The 20,828-nt window shown below is 41.6% G+C and overlaps 1 protein-coding gene across 1 annotated transcript in view; it reads left to right on the top strand.

Moving 5' to 3' along the window:
• The first annotated feature begins 703 nt into the window (after window positions 1–703).
• The window catches only part of LOC129707398 (sickle tail protein homolog), a 304,688-nt gene continuing 284,563 nt past the window's right edge, over window positions 704–20,828 (top strand). The window contains exon 1 of the mRNA XM_055652413.1: window positions 704–1,567. Within this exon, the coding sequence (XP_055508388.1) occupies window positions 1,495–1,567 (73 nt within the window). The 5' untranslated portion in view covers window positions 704–1,494. The remainder of the gene's footprint in view (window positions 1,568–20,828) is intronic.

Raw genomic sequence — 20,828 nt, 5'->3', positions numbered from 1 at the left:
ATCCTGAACCAACCAATTATTGCTTGAAAGGATTTTGGTGTTCCATTAATAGCTGTTGTAGTATACTAAAAATACATTGGACTGCAAATACTCTTTTCCTAAGGCGGACATTGTAATTATTTGCGAGAAAGCAATCAAGTTAATCCTTGAATAATGAAAACATAAGGTGAATATTAAAAAAATTGTACTGTGCAATTCATTAAAAGTAAATGCACCTTTTCAAATCAACAATATTCTTTACCCAAATTCAATTAAATTAATAGTTTAGATTAACGCTAAACAGAGCTTTTTAAAGCACGATCTCAATGTTAGATCTAGTTAACGACCTAGTTAAAGGTCTCGACCTGAAAAGTCGCCTATTCCTTCTCTCCATAGATGCCGCCTCACCCGCTGAGTTTCTCCAGCATTTTTTTTTTGTCTACTTTCGATTGTTCCAGCATCTGCAGTTCTTTCTTAAACATTAACTCATGTTAGGATCACGATTTGTATTGTATTATAGAAATGCACTTAAAAGACAATGATCATTTTTTCTAGTTTATTTTGTTTATCCCCCATTCATTTTGTTACATATTGAATTGTGTTTCTTATTATGTAACACTGCCTCATAATTTCGAAGACTCGGGACACAGAAATGACAATTAAAATCCGTTCCGAAATAAAGTTAGGTAAACGCAACCAAGAGAGGCAAGAGAGGCGTAATTCAAAACATTTTGAGGAAATGTAATGCTAATTTATTTATTTCATATTGGTTCAACGCTACATATGTACAATACTGATAAAACAGCTGAGTTGATGAATTGGGAACAAGGCGCTTCCACGCCATCCCAGAGACTTTGAAATGACAAAATAAGGCTTTCAATTCAAAATGCAATAAGACAGCAAATTCATTTCAATAGTTGAAAAAAAAAACACACATCGTTTTGGTTTTCTGGAAACTAAAAAAAACACACATATTTGATATGCTTTTGCAGAATATTTGCCCCCGCGTGTAATGCACAATCCACACCCTCTGTTTTCACAATTTAAATACGCGGGAGGGTTTTTTTCCCCTTCTATTTACGTATATCAACCTTGCAGCAAGCGATTTAAAGATGACGCAGTCTAGCTGCAATCATATTATAAATAATTGCCGACTGGATGCGGCCGCGGACGGCGCTTGCACTCGTTCCTCTCAGGAGGTTTTCCTCAGTCCTCGCTCGCCCCTCGAGTAGCTGGCCAGGTGAAGGCGGGCAGGCAGGCGGGCGGAGGCTTCCGGCCATCGGAGCCGATGAAGGGGCGGACCCACTACCGCAGTGTTGGCGTGGAGTGCGCTGCACTCTGACAGCAGCCCGAGTGCATGAGAGAGAGAGAGAGCGTCTGAGCTGCCGTCTCCAACAGCTCTCTCTGCAAGGCGGTCAGCTCCAGCGCTCCACGGAAACCCTCGTCTTCTCCCCTTAAAACGGGCGGCAAGGAGGAGAAGAAGTAGAGGGGGGGAAAAACCCAATTCGGCGGTAAATGTCTGGAAACCGGGTACAGTTTGCAGGACCACCGCCCCCGGGAGATGCGAAGGAACGCCACAAAGTAGCACGTAGGTGTTTATGGGGTTATTTTGGGGGGAAAGTTTACACATATTCCGAGCTGAAGTGCGTGTTGTTGGAGAAAGTAAACCAGTTAATCGCATTTTTGTGACCTAATCGCACCCTTGGAGCACAGGGCGAAGTTGGAGTGGTGCAGAGTTTTCCGTGGATCTGTAGAGACACTATATCGACAGCTCGCTCCTTCCGACATAACTTTCGTCCTCTGACAGCGAATGGATGGAAGCTGTACTAACACTCTGGTTGCTTTGAAAGGCAGAGTCAATATCACAGCGTTTAATAATGAAATTAATCTGCAACCAGTGACGTATGAAACACAACTTAAAAGTTATAGCTTTAACATGTTTCGCTTTTCTGGAAATGCCAGTATTTTCTTCCTACTTAATAAATTTCCCAGTCTTTTATCTTATTTCTCCCCCCCCAATCCAAGGATGCTATTGCGACTTGTGGTATTAGTGTAAGACGGGTACAAGCTTTTAAACAAACTTACCTGAATGCAAACAACTATTGTTTTCATCGTTGGTTATGCATATGATCAAATATGACAGTTCATCTCTATCAATAATACCTGTATTAACAATGACAAGACAGAACAATTGCTTGTTGGAACTAATCGTGTGTGGACTTTATTACTGTCAGTAAGATCAGACGATTGAGGTTGCAGTTTTTTTTTGTTGCCCAATTTTATAACCGCAATTTTACCAGGATGCGCACTTGAGTTCTTGCAGGTGTAGCTCGCTAAATCCCATGATGTATGCAAAGTTGTTTGGGAAGTAATGATGTTTGAAGAAATGCAACATTAAGCATTCTAAGGGAATTCCTGGCATTTGTAATTATGTGGTTCATTATCTGCAGGTGCCAGTCATTTATGCTTGGCACAAAGGGTCATCTATTATAACATTTGGTTAAGACAGAGTTGCTGGACAAATCAATGCATTTGGGCATACTTTAATGACCTCAAACTAAGAATCCTTGATTTTTTTATTTTACTTTGACCTCTGCCTTTAAAAGCTTACTTTACAAAATAATGGATGTCATCTCGCAGTGTGTCCTTTTGAAATATAAAATTGGATCTATGTCAATGTAAGGTAGACACAAAATGTTGGAATAATTCCGCAGGATAGGCAGCATTTCTGGAGGGAAGGAATGGGTGACGTTTTGGGTCGAGACCCTCCTTCAGACCCGAAACGTCACCCATTTGGTTGCTTCAGAAATGCTGCCTGTCCTGCTGAGTTACTCCAACATTTGTCTCCCTTTTATTTAAACCAGCATCTGCAGTTCTTTCCTACACATATGGTAAAGGTAATCCCAGCACGTGTATAGTTCCAGTATTTATTTCTTAATTATGTATCAAACATTAAAACAATGTAATCTCCTGTGTCCATCTGAAGATGATGGATTCATTACCTGCGATTGGAATGCCAACTGTTTCTAATGAATGGAATTCAAAGAAAGAAATACCACAATGGGATCGATTGCACGCAGCTTCATTATTAGATAGAGTAATGGACTCCAATCTTAGGAAATGTTACATCTTTCAAGTTATTGGGATATCCCAAGCTGCTTCAGAAGCTAATGACCACTTTGAAGTGTTGTCTGTTTTCATGCAGTTCAATTGAATAGTAAATCTGCACACCTAGATATCCCACGAAAGACAACTTGGATTATTTGGTGATATTGTCTGATCAACTTTGAGCAGAAGAATTTTCCTCATTGTATTGTGTGTTGAAAACGCTAACGTCCAACTGAGCAGATGACTGAAAACTCGGTTCAGTACAATTTTCTCCTGATCATGCATTGTAGTTCAATGTATGGATTTTGGATTACCGGCAATAAGATTTAACTTCAAGATACAGAATGGAAATGAGCCCTTTGGCTCATTGAGTCTACGCTGACCATTGGTCACCCATTCACACTAGTTCTTTTTAAAATCAAAATAAACTTTATTCAGAATTTAAAATATATATAAAACAAGAACTGTGCAAAAATTCTTCCGACATTCTCCGAGGTTATACATTCATTATACATGAATACATCCCGGCACACTTGCCACTCATATGGCCCACTGACGTAATATCCCTTCCCTCATTTGAGGGCTGTCTCCACCATATCTGCCCCCGAATTTACAGCAGCAGAAGAAACCCAGACTGCTGTGGCGATGGCTGCACCAAGCTTCAGTGTGCCCCTTAGCACATACTCCTGCTATCTAGTACTGTTATCCCACTTTTTCATCCACACCATACACATTGGGGGCAAGTTACAAAGGCCTACAATTGGCCTACAAATCCGCACGCCTTTTGGGGTGTGAGAGGAAGCTGGGGCACCCAGAAGAAACCTACGTGGTCACAGAGCACCTGCAAACTCCACACAGACAGCACCGGAGGCCACTCTGCCAGCTGCACCACTGTTTATTATCAAGCACAAACATTTAAATGGTGCCTTTTGATCCTCCAGTAAACTTGATTTTTATGTATTTGGAAATGTCACAATAAATCACTGGTGATTTTGTTCAGTTGCAATAATGTGCCAAACAACAGTGGCAGTGGCTGCCTGGGTGAAGTGGTTGTGCTGCATTGAATGAATTATTTGGTTGTCAATTGAGAAATAAGTTTGAAGTATTTATGATTAGTGTGTTGGCTGGTATTATTGCTCCTGTGGTTTGAGTAAACTCTGGAACAAGAACTGAGGAAGGAAAATGAGGAAGCAACCAGGAGATAGTGGATTCCTCGTGCTAACCCCATGCCAACCCTGTATCCCAAGACTGGGTAAATGAACTGCTAAACCAAAATTGCTACACTTTCAAAGGCCTTTAAACTATTCCATTTCAAAAGTTAAAATGTAACTTTGGGTCAACCAGTGGATTTAATTCATGTTAACTGATGGTGCTACTTGCCTTCATTATTCAATTGAATTGAAATGATGCAGTTGGCATTGGCAGTTCCTTGTGATTGAGGATAACTTGTTTCCACTCCATTTTGTCGATTCTGAGACAACTAATGAAGCCACAATGGGAAAGGTAGATGGTCCTCAGCTGAGATGGGCAGTAGTTGATGGGACAGGCAGGTCTTAAGATCATGTGATAGGAGCAGAATTAGGCCATTCAGCCCATCATCTACTCTGCCATTCAATCATGGCTGATCGATCTCTCCCTCCTAACCCCATTCTCCTCCTTTCTCCCCATAACCCCTGACACCTGTACTAATTATAGTTTTTGAGCTAGACTCAAAAAGTTGGAATAACTCAGTGGGACAGGTATCATCTCTGGAGAGAAGGAATGCTGCCTGTCCTGCTGAGTTACTCCAGTTTTTTGTGTCGATCTCCGGTTTAAACCAGCATCTGCAGTTCCTTATTACACATAGTTTTTGAGATGTTGTACTCGCAAGGCTACTGTGCTCCCAGTACGTGACATAGGTTCTCGATACTTTCCAAACACTTCTTCCCCAGAATTCCCTGGAATTAGTGGAAATATTGCATTTTAATTTGAGGAAGCTTTGACTACATACACCCTTGAATATTTTTCTTTGGCTGCCTTGTAATATTCCATGACGGTGAATATACCATTTAAACCAATATGTTTTTGAGCAATAATAAAAGTTAAAAAGACCCAAATTGGTGAAGGAACTCGGCTGGTCAGGCAGCATCTGGGAAGCAAATGGGCAGGTGACATGCGATGTGACTCTTCTTTCAACATTTCCAGCCAATCCCTCCCCAGATGCTGTCCGACCAGCTGAGTTCCTCCAGCACTTTGTTTATTGCTGAGGATTCCAGCATCTGTGGTCTATTATATTCTGTTTAAACCCATTGCAAACCCTTTGTTGTAGAATTTGGGAGAAAAGAAGCCTGCATTTAAGTAGGTGTTCTCAGTCATGAAAGCTGTTAAGGTACTAAGTCAAATGAGTTTTGCAGGAAATATGAGCTCTGTAATAAGACACACACAGCAAGCTCCCACAAATAGTATAACAGTGACCTGCTTTGGTGTTGGCTGCGTGGTAAATACTGGTTAAAACAATGGAGAGAATACCCCAGTTCTTTAAAATGTTTTGGACCTTTTACTTGTTCACTGGACAGAGCAGGCGGGACCTTGGTTTACCATTACTTGCAAAAGATGGCACCTAAAGCACCTGTTACTAGTGTTAATGATCATATATCTGGAATTGGACTTGAATCAACAACTATCTAACTCTGGCACAAGGGCAATTTTATACTACACTGCTCTATACCATTACAGTGGAAGGCAGCAATATGATATTAGCTTTTGTCACTGTTCCAACAAAGGCCAGAGACTAACATTTGGCATCATGCAACCAGTGACCCGAGTTATTTGCAGCATCAAGTCTTGGAAAGCACACACCTTATTCTCTTATAGAGGCATAATGTGCCTTTACTAAAGGGTACGTCTCCAGGAAATTCCAAACCTTAGTTACTACTTTTTACAAAATGTTGGAGCAGTAAAACCCAATGAGAAGACTGGATCTTGGGTTTGAAGTATTGCAAATAATCAGTCCAGAAGACTGCGTTGCACTAACGTTTGTAAGTTTTGAAATGTTACTTTTACTTTTATTCCCTCAGTCTGTTACAATGCAAGTCTTTAACACAAGGTGGGGAAATGCCATGCATGTATTGTGCATAACAATCCTGTGGCCTGGTAGTACAGAGGTAAAAAAGATTGGGTAATTGTTGTACTTTTATAGATTGTTGCCACAAAACCATGATATCAAGTTATGTTGTTCCAAATCTGAAAACTATAGCTACTTTGGATCATTGGATATACACAAACTGCTGGAGTATCTCAGCGGGACAGGCAGCATCTCTGGATAGGAATGGGTGACGTTTAGGATCTCCACCCGAAACATCACCCATTTCCTCTATCCGGAGATACTACCTGTCCGTTGAGTTACTCCAGCATTTTTGTGTATATCTTCGGTGTAAACCAGCATCTGCAGATCCTTCCTACACATTTGGATCTTCAGAAATAAGTAATAAATATTATGGTATTACAAGGAGGTTTATTTGAAGTGGCTAAATAAGAAACAAAATTGAAAAATTAAGCCTGTATTCTGAAAATGGGTTTCAAAGAAAAATCTGAGTGGGATTCAGATTGGTTAACCATCATTGCCCAAGACCAGGGTCCTGACCCTAAAATGCCACCTATTCATGTTCTTCAGAGATGCTGTCTGACCTGCTGAGTACTGTGTCCTTTTGCCCAAGATCAACTGGGAGTAGAATTGGGTCATTCAGCCCATCAAGTCTACTCCGCCATTCAACCACGACTTATCGATCTTTCCCCCCTCAACCCCATTCACCTGCCTTCTCCCCCCCGACACCTTTACTAATCAAGGTATAAATTAGATTAGATTATAGTTCAAGAAATAGATTAGTATTGGGGAATTCTGTGCCATTTATATTTGTTGTGAATTGTAGACTTTTTCTTTTTAGCATTGTAAATGGGCTTTTAGTACAAAAATACTGTTGAAAATCCAATAGTGTTGCCTTGAAAATATACAGCATTTTATATTCAATTAGTACATTGAGATTTTTGTTTTAAGCCAATATGCATATAGGCCAATTGTAGATGGCATTTAATTAGCATCTGTCTTGTTTTGAATTCTCCAAAGCTTTGAGGCCAACTAGTAGACAATTTTCTGCTAGTTATTGGCCACTGGTTGTACAACCTTGTTGTTGAGAAACTGGTAAAACATCAAGGAATAATCTGTAATTGGCATCTGAAAATGAAAAAAGACGGTGAATCCCACTTTTTAACAAATGGCAACATTAAAGTTTAGCTGGATGAACTTGAGTATAACTGATTCATTTTTGAATATTCATTTATTTGGAAAATGTTAATCAAATCTTATCCATCTATAACCGACTTTCTTTCTGTAACTCTTTGATTGGAATGAGAAAATGAAAATTATTTTCTCTGCAATGCAGGACATTTATCCTGATTCTCATCTGTACTCCTATATACTTCCGATCTCTGCAATTATTCAAAATATGAGGATGTTGATTCCATGGGGCAAGTCAACATTAACGGTATTGGACAGGAATTTAATTGATTGGTGCATGTTGTTTGTGGGCAAAGGGATGCCCAGATTGTAGGATGCTTTTAAGTGTGCTGGTGAAAGTTCAAGGTATACACATTCCTGTTGCAGTGAAGGACAAGGCAGGTAGGAGTAAAGAACCCTGGATGATGAGAGAAACTGAAGCTCTGCTGAGGAAAATAGGGACAGGTCAGCTATAGGCAGTTGGAATCAAGTGTATCCCTGGAGGATTGAGGAGCATGCTTCAGAATTAAATCAAGGGCCAGATAGGGGGGCATTAGAAGGTTCTGGCAGATGAGATTAAGGGGAATCCAAAGAGATTTTTAATATGAATATTAAAGGAAAGGGGGTAACTAATGAGAGTGTAGAATTCCTCCGAAACCAATCTATGTGTGGAACTGCAACATACGCACAAGGTGAATATTCAAATTAATATTTCTGTTTTTACTGTGGAGAAAGACATGAAGCCAATTGGACAATTAAATAAGATATCTAGAGGTCTGTATTATAGTCGAGGAGATGCTACTCGTCTTCTAAGTACAAATAAGATACATTTCCAGAGACACTGGCTGCTAGAAAATAAATTATAGGAGCCCTGGCTGAGATATCCAAACCATTGCTGCCCCGTGAGTTTGTGGAAGACTGGAGGGTGGCTGATGTTGTATCTCTATTTAAGACGGGCTGCAAAGAATAACTTCTCAAATTTCACTGAACCTTTTGAAGAGGGAACCAAGAAGGTTGACAATGGCAGGGCCTTAGATGCAGTCTATATGGACATCCATATAACCATATAACCATATAACTATTACAGAACGGAAACAGGCCATCTCGGCCCTACAAGTCCATGCCGAACAATTTTTTTTCCCCCTTAGTCCCACCTGCCTGCACTCATACCATAACCCTCCATTCCCTTCTCATCCATATGCCTATCCAATTTATTTTTAAATGATACCAATGAACCTGCCTCCACCACTTCCACTGGGAGCTCATTCCACACCGCTACCACTCTCTGCGTAAAGAAGTTCCCCCTCATATTACCCCTAAACTTCTGTCCCTTAATTCTGAAGTCATGTCTTAATTTTGAAGTCATCCACAATGCCTTTAAATATGTTTCGCATGGTAAGCTGTTCTGGAGGTTCATTAGTTGTCGGATCAGAAGTTTAGGCCAATTGCCCATCGAGTCTACTCAACCATTGAATCCTGGCTGATCTATTTTCCCCTCAACACCATTCTCCTGCCTTTTCCCTGTAATCCTCGATGTCCTTGCTAGTCAAGAACTTATCAATCTCTACTTTAAAAATACCTGAAGACCTGGGAGTTTACAGCCGTCTGAGACAATGACTTCCACGGATTAACCACAAGGTTAGATTGCATGGGATTCGGGGGTGATCTAGCTAACTGGATACAGAATTGGCTTGATGGCAGGAATCAATGGTTGGTGGGCGACTGGAGACCTGTGACTAATGGAGTGCCTTTAAGATCTGCGCTTGGCCCATTGCTGTTTGTCATCTGTATCAATGATTTGGATGAGAATGTGTGAAGGCATTATTAGTAAGTTTGTATATAACAGTAAAATAGTAGTTGTACACAACAGAGATTATTACCTTGAAATACAACAGGCTCTTAATCAGCTGCACGTGACCCAAGGAACAGTTAATGGAATTTAATGCAGAAAAGTGTGAGGCGTTGCATTTTGGAACACCTCACAGGCTAGGGTCTTTACAATGAGCAGAAGGGCCTTGAGAATTGTTGTAGAGACCAGAGGCCTCGGAGTCCAAGTACAAAGTTTCCTGAAAGTGATGTTGCTGGTAGATAGGGTGGTGAAGAAGGCTTTTGGCATGCTGCCTTCATTGGGTAGGGCACCAACTATAGGAATTGGGTCTACAAGACATTGGCATGGCCTCACATGGCGTTCCGTTTTGGTTACCCTGCTATGGGAAGAACATTGGCGAGCTGGAAAGATTAACAAAGATGCTGCCAGGACTTGGGGACCTGTTATAGGGAGAGGATGGGCAGGCTAATACTTTATTCCTGATTGAAGCACAGGAGGATAAGGGGTGATCTTGGAGGTGCATAGAATTAGAAGGGAAATAGATAGGGTGACTGTAGTCTTTTTCTCAGTGTAGGGAAATCAAGAACTAGAACGCATAGATTTTAAGTGAGAAGGAAAGCTTTTAATAGGAGCCGGAGGGGCAACCTTTTCACACAAAGGGTGATGGGTATTTCAGAGCTGCCCAATGAAGTTGAGACCGGGACAGTAATATTTAAAAGGCATTTTGATGTGTTAATGAAGAGGAATATGGGTCAAATGCAAGTAAGTAAGACTACTATAGATGGGGCATTTTTATCAGCATGGATGCTGGGCTAAAGAGCAAGATTTGGTGTTGTGTAACTCTAGGGCTCTCAGTCCAGAGTCTGAAAATTGGATGGCCATAAAATAGGAAGCCATTTCTGTTGAAAGAGTGAAATAACATGGTATTGGTAGGGGATGTTGCAACCAGTGTAAGAGCCGTCATCTGCACCCATGGCTCGGACTTGCAAGGGTTGTTTGTTTGACTGCCCAGTGGAAGGGTTAAGGATGTTTGCTGAGATCTGGAGAGTAACTAGCTGTAAAGCAAAGGAACCCTGCCATGCTCCATGTCAAAGCATCAGCATTTGGAGTTGGAAATTAGTTTGAGGTTTATTTAAAAACTGAAGCACAGAATCCCACTGGTATTAATCGGAGGATTTCAGAAACTGGAAATACATGACATGGGAGGATGCTATTCAGCTCATGTCTGTTGCCGTCAAAGGAAGTTCCTTGGCTGAATCATACCGTCCAGTATTCTGTCCATGGCCCTGCAGGTCACTGTTCTTAAAGTGCACATTGATGGTGCCAGCAATGGCTGCCTCGTCAACAGTCCGTCTGTCCCTTCCTTCTTTGAGTCTGTTTTGTATGTGTTAAATGTATATTTCTTCGTGGTCGTTAGCTTGTTTTGTGTGGGGGGGGTGAGTTGGGGAAAACTTTTTCTAATCTCTTACCTCGACGGAGATGCAATTTAAATGTTTCTTTTCTCCATATTGTATCTCCGTCCGCACTGCGGCCTAACATCGTGGAGTTGGTGCCCTTTGCTGGAGATTGTCTGGGAGCTCCATCGCGGGAGCCTGCAGGACTTCACATCACTGAGCTTGTGATCCCTGTCGGTGGGTCGTCTTTGGGGCTCCAACTGTGGGAGCCTGCGAGACTTTAACATCGTGGACCCAGTGTTCTCTGGTTAGAGACCGACATTGGGGACTCCAGCCGCAGGAGTTGCGATCGCCCTGACACTGATTTTGACCACCGGCTGCGGATGGTTCGGCTGCCCCGACTGCAGGAGAATAAAGAGGAAGGCGATTGGACTTTATTGCCTTCCATCACAGTGAGGAACATGGGGGCTCCACTGTGGTGGATGTTTGTTAACTTTTATGTAGTCGTGTGCCTTGTTGCTTATTTTAGTATGGCTGTCTGGTAATCTGAATTTCACTGTACCTTAATTGGTACGTGACAATAAACTGACCTTGGAAACCTTAACCTTGAAGTACTTTATCTAGTGAAGGTTTCTAACTTTGCTACCCTTCCAGTCAGTTCTAGACTTCACACTCTTATCCTGCCTCCCAGTCCATTTGCTTTTGACCATCCTGACAAAGGAGTTTTATCTAAAGACCTAATTTTATAAATTTAATTAAAAGTTTCTTTGGCTTTCTGTTCTAAAGAAAATAACCTCATCTTATCTATATTTGTTCTTGCATCCACAATTTAGTCTTGGTAACGTCTCTGTAGATCTCCAGTGCATCGTATCACTCAAATATAGTGATCAAAGCTGATGCATTATTCCATGAGGCACAATTAGCATTGTATACCTCCATGCTTTTGTATCTCAGATGGCAAAGGATGCCATTCTATCAGCCTTGTTAACCACCTCACTAAGTTCTTATACTTTTAAGAATCTGTGGGAAATGTATAAAAGCATGTCTGCTGTCCCTTTATAATATCCTCCTATTTTCTTTCCTCCCCAAACAGATTATCTTGCATTTCTCTCAATGAAATTTCATTTGTCTCTTTTGTCATTTTCCCACCCATCTATTTGCCTGCAGTCGAAAGCTTTTCACCTGCCCGTCTACCTCAACATTTTTTTTTAAAAACCTCTATGACCCCATTGTGATCTAAATCACTAATTTATATTCCAAACAAGAAGGGATCAAAAACTAGTCCCTGTGGAACCCTACAGTTGACAGCCTTCTGGTCACAAATGGCCCCTTTTCTTCAACTTTGTGCCAATTTTGCCCTAGGATATCTTGGCTTTATCATTTCAACCAGCCTGCCATCAACTGCCTTGCCCTTGTTAACATCTATTATTTCCTTACATTAAGAAAAAACGCAATCAAGTTGGTCATACATGGCCTTTACATTATAAATCTAAACTGACTATCCTTGATGAATCTGCTACTTTTCTAAATATAGCTTGTGCTGACCCACAGAGCAAATTCTAATAATTCAATGTTTAAAATAGTTGTAATTGCTTGGCTTGCCACTTTTATGCACTTCGTTTACGACATTAAAATGGTAGTGGATCTCCGGCCATCTCGGGCTCTATTGCTGTAGCCAGGGAAGAATGGAGAGTTGTAGTCGGAGATGCCACAGTAACTGCCCTTGCTACGTTTAACAGCCTGGGATATATTTTGGTCTAGGCCTGGCAATTTAAGCATTTTCATAGACTCCAAAACCCTTAAGAGCACCAGCTTCACTAAATTTGTATTACCCAGTATGTTTTACCGGTCTTCCTTAACAATAGCATTGGTGGCATCCCCCTCTTAAATTATGGTAGCAATAAAATATTTATTAAGAAGTGGCTTGATCTTCCACCCCTGCCAAGGGTTACCCCTCTGTCATTAAGATGACTTTCTCTTTCCAAAGTTATCAATCATGCTCTTGGGTACTCATTGACACGTAAAATAATTAAAAAATATATATTTTCATGCCCCCTGCATTGTTATTTTTTCTTTTAATTTCACTTTTGTACATGTTGTACTTTTCCTGGCTTTCTGGTGCTTTCCATTGTATGCTGCAAACGCATTCCCTAGTTCTTAGTCCTTGGTTTCTTGGTTTGCCAAAATATTCCAAATGGAATTTAAATTGGAGGTGGTGGAGGGAGGACTTAAGCCAGAAAGGGTTATTGGGAAGAAAGAGTTACTTTAAATTTAGTTGCATCTGGTTGGGTAACTATAGTGGGGTGGAGATTATTCCATGCTTTAATTGTGCGGGGGAAGAACGAATTGCTGTACACATCCGTTTTTGTAGCTGGAATCACAACTTGGATCGAATGCCCTCGTCTGCTCCTAATTGGTTTGGGTTTGGTGTAGGTCTTGTAATCTATGTCGAGCTGACTATTTAACATTTTGTAAAAACAGGTCAAACAGTGAGCTTCACGTCTGTCTTGGAGAGGGTTCCACCCCAGAGAATTCAGAAGTTTGGTAACACTCGCTTCTCTCTCATAGGAGTTAGTAACAAATCGAGCTGCCTGTCTTTGGACTGACTTTGCCCCTGAGCATCTTGCTGCGAGTTCCACATCTGGCAGACTCTCCCTGTTCATTGTAGGAGTGGGTTTTACCAGTATTATCTGAGGCATCTCTAAATTGGCGACAGGGTTAAAGCTTTAGAAGGCAAATTATGGGTTGGAAATGGGGCCTGGGAGAAATGCATTTTCTTGACTGTTGGTCCCATTTGTGGAAAGGAGAAACTACCTTTTTGGTTTTCGTTGTATTTAAGCTTGTTGATACATGTGACTTTAGCGATAGAATAGCCTAGTACATTGAACTTAAAATCAACAAAGATGAGTGTTTGTGGAAGTGAGGGATCCAGTAAAAAGAAAATCAAAACCAATAAAGGAAACATTGTCAGTCATAATATTTGGCAATCTAATGGAATGGATTGCAAAAGGACTGATTTGTAAAGGAAATAGAGAAGCCCACTATTGGTGAAGGTGGAGTTGAATGTTGATAATAGGAAATGTAACTCATTTATTAAAAAATGTGTGAAGATAGAAATCTGAGAAATTGCAGGCCTGTTAGTCATAGAGAAAATGTCTAAAGCTATTAATAAAACCACAACGGGACACTGAAAAATGTGAACCGTGTGGGCAGAAAGAACATGGTTTTGTGAAAGTAGAATTACATTTGATCAATTTATAGGTGATCATTTTTTAAGAAACTTGCTGAGTGTAAAATGGAGCCTATGGATGTACTGTGCATAGATTTACAAATGGCATTTGATAAGATACTGCACCAAAGATTAGTGCAGCAAATAAAAAAATATTAAGAGAATGGAGGGCTGAGATGAAGGATTTGGGTATACTAGTGCCTGATTTGCAAAAGAATAGTATGGAGGTAAGCAAGTCATTAGGAAATGCAACAGAATTTTATTGAGGGTAAAGGACCTGTCCCACGAGCATGCGACTCCATGCGGCAAGCGCAACCTAACGTGGTCGCTTGAGCCGTACGGCCTCGCGTGGCCGGTTCCACTTCGATCGCCAGAGCCGTATGGAGTTTTATGCGGAGCTGGTCCCGACATCACGCGGGGCTCCGAAAAACTGACTGTGTTCAAATAGTCCGCGCGGCAAAGGCCTGCAGGCCCGCAGCCACCTCGCCGCCGTACGCACCGTCTCGACGCCGTACGTCACGCGCCAACTTCCCGCGGACTTCGCTCGAACTTCATGTCACTCACTCGACCTCCACGCGGCCCCGCTTCTGGTTTGGTCGCGCTTGCCGCATGGAGTCGCATGCTCGTGGGACAGGCCCTTAATTGAATACTAAAATGGGGAGATCTTGCTTCAGTTGTATACAGTGTTGGTGAAACCATATCTGGAGTCGTGTGTGCAGTATTAGTGTCTTCATTTAAGGAAGGGAAATGTGCACTGGGAACTGTGTGCTGAAGGTTTATTCAAATGATGCTGAGAATAGATGAAATGTCTCATGTTGAGCAAAGGTTAGACTGGCATGATCGACTGTAATTTGAGTGACAATAGAAACATTTAAGATTTTGAGAGTTTGACAGTAGATAAGTTTTATTTAAAGGTTAGGGTCACCCATTTAACGTGATGAAGCAATTTTTTTTTCCCCTCGTAGGATTGAAAATCTTTCCACCTCGGTCTTTTAAAATTTGTAAAGTGGGAATAGATTGCTGAAAAGTTAATACCAATGGTGTGAATGTGGTGTTGCAGTTGCAATGTGATCATTTTAAATGCTGGCACAGTTTTGAGAGGCTGAGTGCTCTCCCTTTGAATTGTTTATATGTAAAGGAAAAAAAAAAATAAAGATTTGAGGAGAAGGCAAACCATTTTCAGCTGTTTTGATTTGAAACATGTACTTTTAACAGCTATTCTGGAGGCGCGGTGCAGCGATTGAAGCGCGTTCCGGGATATGTCGTCATTAGGGGAAAAAAGGGACAAAACAGAGTGGGTAGAATGGACGGACACAGTCAGGAGAAAGTAACTTTGCCTGTAAGCGTAAAGATGTAGAATTAGTTTGGAAGGCCTTAAAAACAAAATAAAATGGAGAGTACTATAAAGTCGGGTAAAGACAATCATTTTCAGATTTTTGTTTTTTTTCTGCAGGGAGTGGAAAGAGGTATAGAACATGGGTATGATGCATTGGAGAGTATATCAATGTTTCTTAATGTTGGTTGTGATATCAGTAATGATTTTTTTTTAATTCCCTCCTGAGAATGTGGAATTACCAATGTAGAATATAATAATGAATTATTATCATACCCTCAAGGATATGATAAACGATCCAAATTTTGGTTGTTAATCAGACGTGAAATCAAAGCAGCTCTAGAGAGCAAAAAAGGAGGCACCAATGGATCAGGGATCAAGCATTTCCATAGAACCCCAGACAACATGTACATTTAACTAGCTAAAGTAAGAAAGAAGCTTTCGGAGTTGCAAAGATTGAAAGGTGGGGAACTGCCACTATCTCTCCATTTATTGTGATCTGTCTGGAGGAGGGACAAAACAGCAGGGTAGAATGGACGGACACAGTAGGAGGAAAGAAAGTTGCCTGTAACTGAAAGATCCTGAATTCATTGGGAGGTAAAATGCAAAAATGCAAAATGTCAAGATTCCTTTCTCTCGTGGTTGCTGCTGATTCATTTTCCAACAGTTTTTGCCCTTTTTTTTTTTAAGAAAGAGAATGCCAGACTATTTTATAGTTTCAATGCATCATTTTCCACTCAAGTTGGTAATGATCCATGGGGACTTGATTTGTTCAATATACTTATGAGAATTGGGACATTACCTTATTTAGAATATTAAAATGACAGGTCAATTTCATATTGAAAGGATATCCAAACTATCTGAATTTGCAATTTTCCTGTTGAATCTTTCTATCGCACTAGAAAGCAAAGTCAGGAGGCACCAATGGAGAAGGATCAAGCATTAATTCAACTAAGGTACAATGATCCAGCATTGAAACTAGGAAAGTAAGAAAGCAAGCTTTCGGAGTTGCAAAGAGCAAAGGTGGGGAGAATCCACTATCTCTCCAGTTTATTGCTGATCTGTCTGGAGGAGTGTTAAACAGCAGCAGATGGGCGATGGCAGTAGAGAGGAAGGAAAGTAGTGTGGAACTGAGATCCTGAACTCATTGGCTGAGGTAAGATGCAAGGTCTCAATGCAAAATGTCAACGATTCCTTTCTCTCCTGTGGTTGCTGCTGATTCTGCCTCCAACAGTTTGCCCTTTTTTTTTTTAAAGAAAGAGAATGCCAGACTATTTTATAGTTTCAATGCATCATTTCCCACTCTAGGACTGTAAGGATCCATGGGGACTTGATTTGTTCAATATACTTATGTATGTTGGACAAATCTTATTTCCATTGTTAACACACAGGTCAATTTCATATTGAACTGGAGTCCAAACCAGGGAATTGGCAATTTTAGATTCAATATTCTGCACTAAAATGCGGTTTAATTAATAACCATAGCAAAAGACATAATAGGATTTTATAGTGAATTTGATAGGGATGCCATTAAGTCTGAAAGTAAGGGTTTAATTCCGAACAAAAGAGCTAGGTGAATTTGATAGGCAAGCAAATGGCAGATCAGCAATTGCAGCCATTTGACTGATTATTTCATAATTTTCAGCAGTAGGAATATATTGCCAAAGAGCAAAGGAAATGCAGAGGAGAAAGGAAATGGTGCAGAATATAGTGTCACGGCTGCAGAGGGCACAGATTTTTTTTAAGTGAGGGCTGCAGTGAAGTAGATTGGAAGGTCGAGAATTCACCCGTAGCACATGAGAAGTCCGTTCAAGACTCTAACACTGGGGAAGAGGCTGTTTTTGAATCTTTTTGTGTATATACTTTCATGCTTTTGTATCTTCTGTTTGACGGTAGAATGATAGTATCTTCTGCCTGGGAGTAGTCCTTAATTGTGCTGACTGGTTTCTTGAGGCACTGTCAAAAATAGATGGAGGTGGGTTTTTTTTTTTTTGTAAGAGGGGGGGGGGGGGGGGGGGGGGGGGGGGGGGGGCTGGTTTGATTGATGGAATAGGCTGCATTTAGAACTCTGCAATTTATTGTTTACTTGAATAGAGCTTTTTGCCTAGGGGTAATAGGATGCTTTCTAGAGAAGTGGAACCATTGATGTGCTTTCATGGCTGTAGTGTCACTGTCGTTGGACCAGGACAAATTGTTAGTGATATTTACATTTTGGAACTTGAAGCCCTGGATCGTCTCCATTTTAGCACCTAGGGATTGTCTTGGCACCATGTTACTAAGCTCTCTGTCGTCTTGTATGCTGTCTCCGTTTGAGATCCAGCCCACTTGTGATGGAGTCATCCGCAAATTTGTAAATGGAGTTGGAGCAGGATTTGGTTTCACAGTTGAGATGCATAGGGAGTGTAAAAAGATGCTGCGAATGCAGTTTTATGGGTTGTGAAATATTGTGCAGGGTATTTTGTCGCCTGCCTTGTTGATTGTGATCTCTTGGTCAGAAAGTGGAGAATCTAGTAGCAGAGGGAGGTGCCAAGTTCATGTGTTTGGAGATATGTTGGTGGAGCTGTAGTTGATAAATAAGAGGCAGACATTGGTGCCTTTGCTATCAGATGTTCAAGGGGCAAAGGTAGGTCCAGAGAGATGGTGTCTGCCATGGATGCAGCTAAATAGAGTAGGGGAAGGTTAAATATGTCAGCAAATACTTCTGCCAGTTGATCAATACTGGTTTGGAGAAGGCAGCCAGAAACTCCACTTAGGCCAGTTGCTTTCTGCAGGTTCATTCAGGAAGGCCAGTCTGACGTTTGCGATTGTGACCATGGTCCGGGTGCATCCTCGGCAGTCTGAGTGCATTTGGGTTTGTTCTCGTCACATGTACCAAGGAACAGTGAAAAGCTTTGTTTTTCATGCTATCCAAATTGATCCGAGTACTTGCTATACATAAATATGATTGTGAAACTTGAGTATAATTATCTATTAATGGGAAGCAAATGAGAAGTTATGGAGTGCAGATAATTCTCAGCATTGTAGGTGAAGTCATTCACTGACCTGTTCAAAACATGTATAAAATACATTGATCCTGTCGGTAAGGGATGCATTGGTACGAGCAATTCCTCCAAGCTTTCATTTGTGTGCCTTATGCATCTATACACTGTAAATGGATCGATTGTAATCATGTATTGTTTTTCTGCTGACTAGTTAGCACGCAACCAAAAGCTTTTCACTGTACCTCGGTAACACGTGACATTGAACTGAACTATTGTGGCATGTTGTAGCATGCAAGCCATGCTGCAATCAACAGGTGTCTGACTTCAGCTTGGTATGGAATTGATTCTTTGTGTTGCAGATTAATTGAGTGTCTAGGAAATCGACAGAAGGAATATAAAATGAAGCTTTCCACATTAGTGTGACAAGTTGAAATGTGATAGAAACATAGAAAATAGGTGCAGGAGTAGCCATTCGGCCCTTCGAGCCTGCACTGCCATTCAATATGATCATGGCTGATCACCCAACTCAGTAGTATAAATTAGTGATAAATTAGGATTGAATGTTAACTGTTAGCATCTAGTGGTGGGTCAGTTCAATCAATGGTGATTTTGTTGTCGAGTGTGAAGTGCAAACCTAAGCACATCCTCAATTAGCAAATTGTACAGAAATGGTCTACTGGTCCTGCATGCAAGCGGCACAATATTTGTACGCCAAGTCCAGTCCACACTCTAGGTATTATAAGCAGTGTGTGTTCCAGGCAAGCCCCAGGCTGCTGGAGGATCTCCAGCCATCGCCTTCCCTTGGATGTGTGGATCTACCAGCGAACAGACAACCCTCTCCTTGCCTGTTCACCTTTGTACCCAGGGGGTGCCTCCTGCAGCTGACCTTGAAGGCTCAGTTGGCCAGACCCCGGTTTTCCCCCCCCCCCCCCCCCCCCCCCCCCCCCCCTCTCCTACTGGCCTCGCTCCTCACCGTGTCGTGTCCGACAATACCGGCTCCATCCTCTGGGGATGAGCAGGGGCCGGCTCGGCGGGCACCCCCTCCAGGCCATGGTCCGCCAGATTCGCCGAGCAGGGGCCGGCTTGGTGGGCTACTCCTTCTAGGCCTCGGCCTGCTACGTTTTGTCTTTGGCCATGGGGGTCCGGCTCATAGGCCGCCCTCTAGGCCACCATGCTCTGGGAGGTTCAGCTGCACGCTGCAGTCTCTGGGGGGGGGGGGGCGGGGGAGAGGGGGGGGAGGGGGCGTCTGGGGTGGGCATGTACAACAGTATCACACTTTAACATACGGTTAGCACACGATTGGCGATCTTCACAAGAACATACAGGTGTAAAAGCAACTAGGTGAAAGAAGTGTATGTTGGATTTATTGCAACGGTACACAAGTAAATGATGTTGGGTTCTGGTGAAAATGCATTTGGTATTCTGTATGCTGCTTTGATTTCCATGGCTGAGGAAGGGTATTGCTTTAGAATACAGTAATAATTCATCTGTCTGAATTCTGAAATGAGCAAATGGCATTGTGCCGTAACATGAAATTAATTAGGCCAGGCCAATATATACTCGAGTGTAGTAAGACAAATGATCTCTACAAAATGCCTAAAGTATGGCAGGTTAGATCTGACAGGATGTTTATTGAGACTGCAAGAGTCTAGAGCTGGTACGCAGTTTCTCTGGTTAATGTTAATGTTTAACATGATTTAAGAAAGATCTGCTCAATATTTACTCATTTGCACTACTTTAAAATTCTCTAGCCTGAAGGATAATGCTAAGTGATGCTTTGGATACTAGAACATCACAAATTGAGTGTAGGTGGATTGAGGTTGGATTATGAAAGATGGAGCAGGCTTGAGTAGCCAAATAGCTTCCCGCTTCTTTATCTATGGTACTGTTTTAAATTGAGAGAGCAGGGACAGTATGTACAGGCCCCTGATAACAGATGGCTTCACACTACGAGATGTCATTATGTTCCAATGTAATGAAATGTTGGAAAGATTCCCCACTATTGGCATTCGTACAGTATTAATGTGACGGTGCTGATGAATGTATACGGTGCTGGCTCGAAGGGCCGAATGGCCGACTCCTGCACCTATTTTCTATGTAATGGGAATGTTGCTTGTACCTTGCATTGTCTCTATCTCTACTTTCTACTGATGTTGCCGCCTAGTTGAGAAGGTGCCTATATTCCATTGGCCAAACTAACAAACCTACACAAAAATGCTGGAGAAACTCAGCGGGTGCAGCAGCATCTATGGAGCGAAGGAGATGGGCAACGTTTCGGGCCGAAACCCTTCTTTAGAACCCGCTGAGTTTCTCCAGCATTTCTGTGTACCTTCGATTTTCCAGCATCTGCAGTTCCTTCTTTAACACAACTTACAGTTAAAATTATTTTTTGAATTGAATTCCCTGCAAGGTACCTAGTCCTTCAGCCAACTGAAGAGTGTTCCTCCTTGCATTTAAATAAAAATTTGGATATGACTGCTTCTGGTCCCTGGTTTTGTAATTTTTTAAAAATTGAAAAATAGCAAAAGAATGTGAAAAATTTGGTTGTCTTAAGGGGTGCTCCCACTGTACGAGGGAATTCAAGAGCCTCGCAAGTTTAAATAAAAATAAATCAAACTCGTGGTAAGTACATAGAATGTACGTCAGAGCTCGGGACGTGTCTTAGCGCTCGTAACGCTAACGGCAGGTACTCGGGAAACGCAGTAAGCTCGTGAACACTCGTGA

The sequence above is a fragment of the Leucoraja erinacea genome, chromosome 2 (genome assembly GCF_028641065.1).
Source record: "Leucoraja erinacea ecotype New England chromosome 2, Leri_hhj_1, whole genome shotgun sequence".
In the NCBI taxonomy this organism is placed as follows: Eukaryota; Metazoa; Chordata; class Chondrichthyes; order Rajiformes; family Rajidae; genus Leucoraja; species Leucoraja erinaceus.
The sequence above is the reverse complement of the archived record's forward strand: the minus strand, read 5'-3'. Positions and strand labels throughout refer to the sequence as shown.